The 1,562-nt window shown below is 45.5% G+C and overlaps 1 protein-coding gene across 1 annotated transcript; it reads right to left on the minus strand.

Annotated features, from left to right (window-relative positions):
• LOC109841779 (protein JINGUBANG-like) lies at positions 224-1,072 on the minus strand. The gene has a single exon (XM_020410719.1). It carries the CDS (start codon positions 1,070-1,072, stop codon positions 224-226), a length of 849 nt encoding a protein of 282 aa, XP_020266308.1.

Raw genomic sequence — 1,562 nt, forward strand, 5'->3', positions numbered from 1 at the left:
ATAGTAAAAATGAGTTTAACTCTCCTAAAAACATTTTAGATCAATTAATAATTGAAGAACTATAAAATTAGAAATTTCAGAAAAAATATTTTCTCTTTTACTAGATAATGCAAGTAATAATAATGTAGCTGTTGATCATATCGTTGTGTGCACTTTGAACTACACGAAACCTACAGACTGAATCTGTTCCTAATAAAACTCCCCTATTATCCTCAAATTGATCCTATTCTCTCTCTGAAGATGGAACCAAAATCTTCCATACTTTTATATCACAATCTAAGCTCCCACTGTACACCAACCACGAACTACACTCATCCCCACAATCTTCATCGCTTGTCACCATTGCCAGGCTCTTCACAGGCCCTCCATGTCCTTGAAGCACACCTAAACAATAATGCTCACCTTTATCTTCTCTTCTCCTCCACATCCTCACCGTTCGGTCGGCCGACCCGCTGCATACCAAATCTCCGCTTACCGACAAACACAGCACCGCTCCGGTGTGCCCTCTGAGAGCTCCTGTGGCTTCTCTATGTCCATCTCTTCCTCCCCAAACCACCACTGATCGGTCACACGAACCTGAATACAGTATAGACTCCTCGACACTCAGCGCCAACGCATTTACAGCTGATCGATGCCCCTGTAGAGTATCGACCAGCTTGTGCTTCTTTTGACCTTCTTGCATTTTCCATACCCTGATGGTTGTATCCGCTGAGCCTGTATATATAAACCCTAACTTTGATATGACAACTGCGCTGATCGCATCATCATGTGCTCTGGGTACCGATTCGATGCACTTGTTGCTTGAGAGTTGCCATATTTTGAGGGAACGGTCCCAGGAGACGGAGTAGAGTATTGTGCGGTTGTCAGAAAAAGCCAGTGCAGAAACTGCGTCAACATGCTGCACCCAGGTGCATTTCTTGTGGCGACGAACCTGTACATGCTTGCCCGGCGACAGGAGGCTCAGTATGCGATCTTTGGCGGTTGGAAGGACTGCCTGCAGCCTGCAGGGCTGAGTGTACTTGGTATATATGTGCCATACTCTGATCTTATGGTCTTGATGTGAGCTGAACATTGTGTCTTTAGAGATCAGCAGTGATTTTATCGGGCTTTCGCATGTTATTGTCGTGCAGCGCGATTCATGTCCGGTGTGGGTCCATATTCGGATTTGTCTGTCAGCGGATCCGCTGTAGAGGGAGTTTCCGTCGACTGCGAGGGCTGAGATGTAGGAGGAATGCCCTCTGAGGGTGGTGATGCATTGATAGAGGGCTTGTGTTGGAGATTCATGGGTGTTGTTGAGTGAGGGGAGGGATGGGAGGCTTGGTTGAGCTGAGATAGACGTAGTTTCCATTGTATGTTTTAGAGGAGAGTACATAGGTTGTGGGGGAATTGAGGGATTTTGTATTGTTTGTTATATAAGAAACAACTCATGATTGTGCTGTAGAAAGGTGAAGGACAGCAGGATCATTTGGTCAAATGGGGTATAGAGTGTGATGCAACATTGAGAACCTGAGAAGCAGAGTGCTGTACTGTAGATTCAAGATTTGCGTAGATTCCATGCCCTT

The sequence above is a fragment of the Asparagus officinalis genome, chromosome 5 (genome assembly GCF_001876935.1).
Source record: "Asparagus officinalis chromosome 5, Aspof.V1, whole genome shotgun sequence".
NCBI classification, from domain to species: domain Eukaryota; kingdom Viridiplantae; phylum Streptophyta; class Magnoliopsida; order Asparagales; family Asparagaceae; genus Asparagus; species Asparagus officinalis.

Excerpts from the sequence above, each read along its gene's own strand:
- LOC109841779 (XM_020410719.1), bottom strand. The coding sequence starts at position 1,072 with ATGTTCAGCTCACATCAAGACCATAAGATCAGAGTATGGCACATATAT.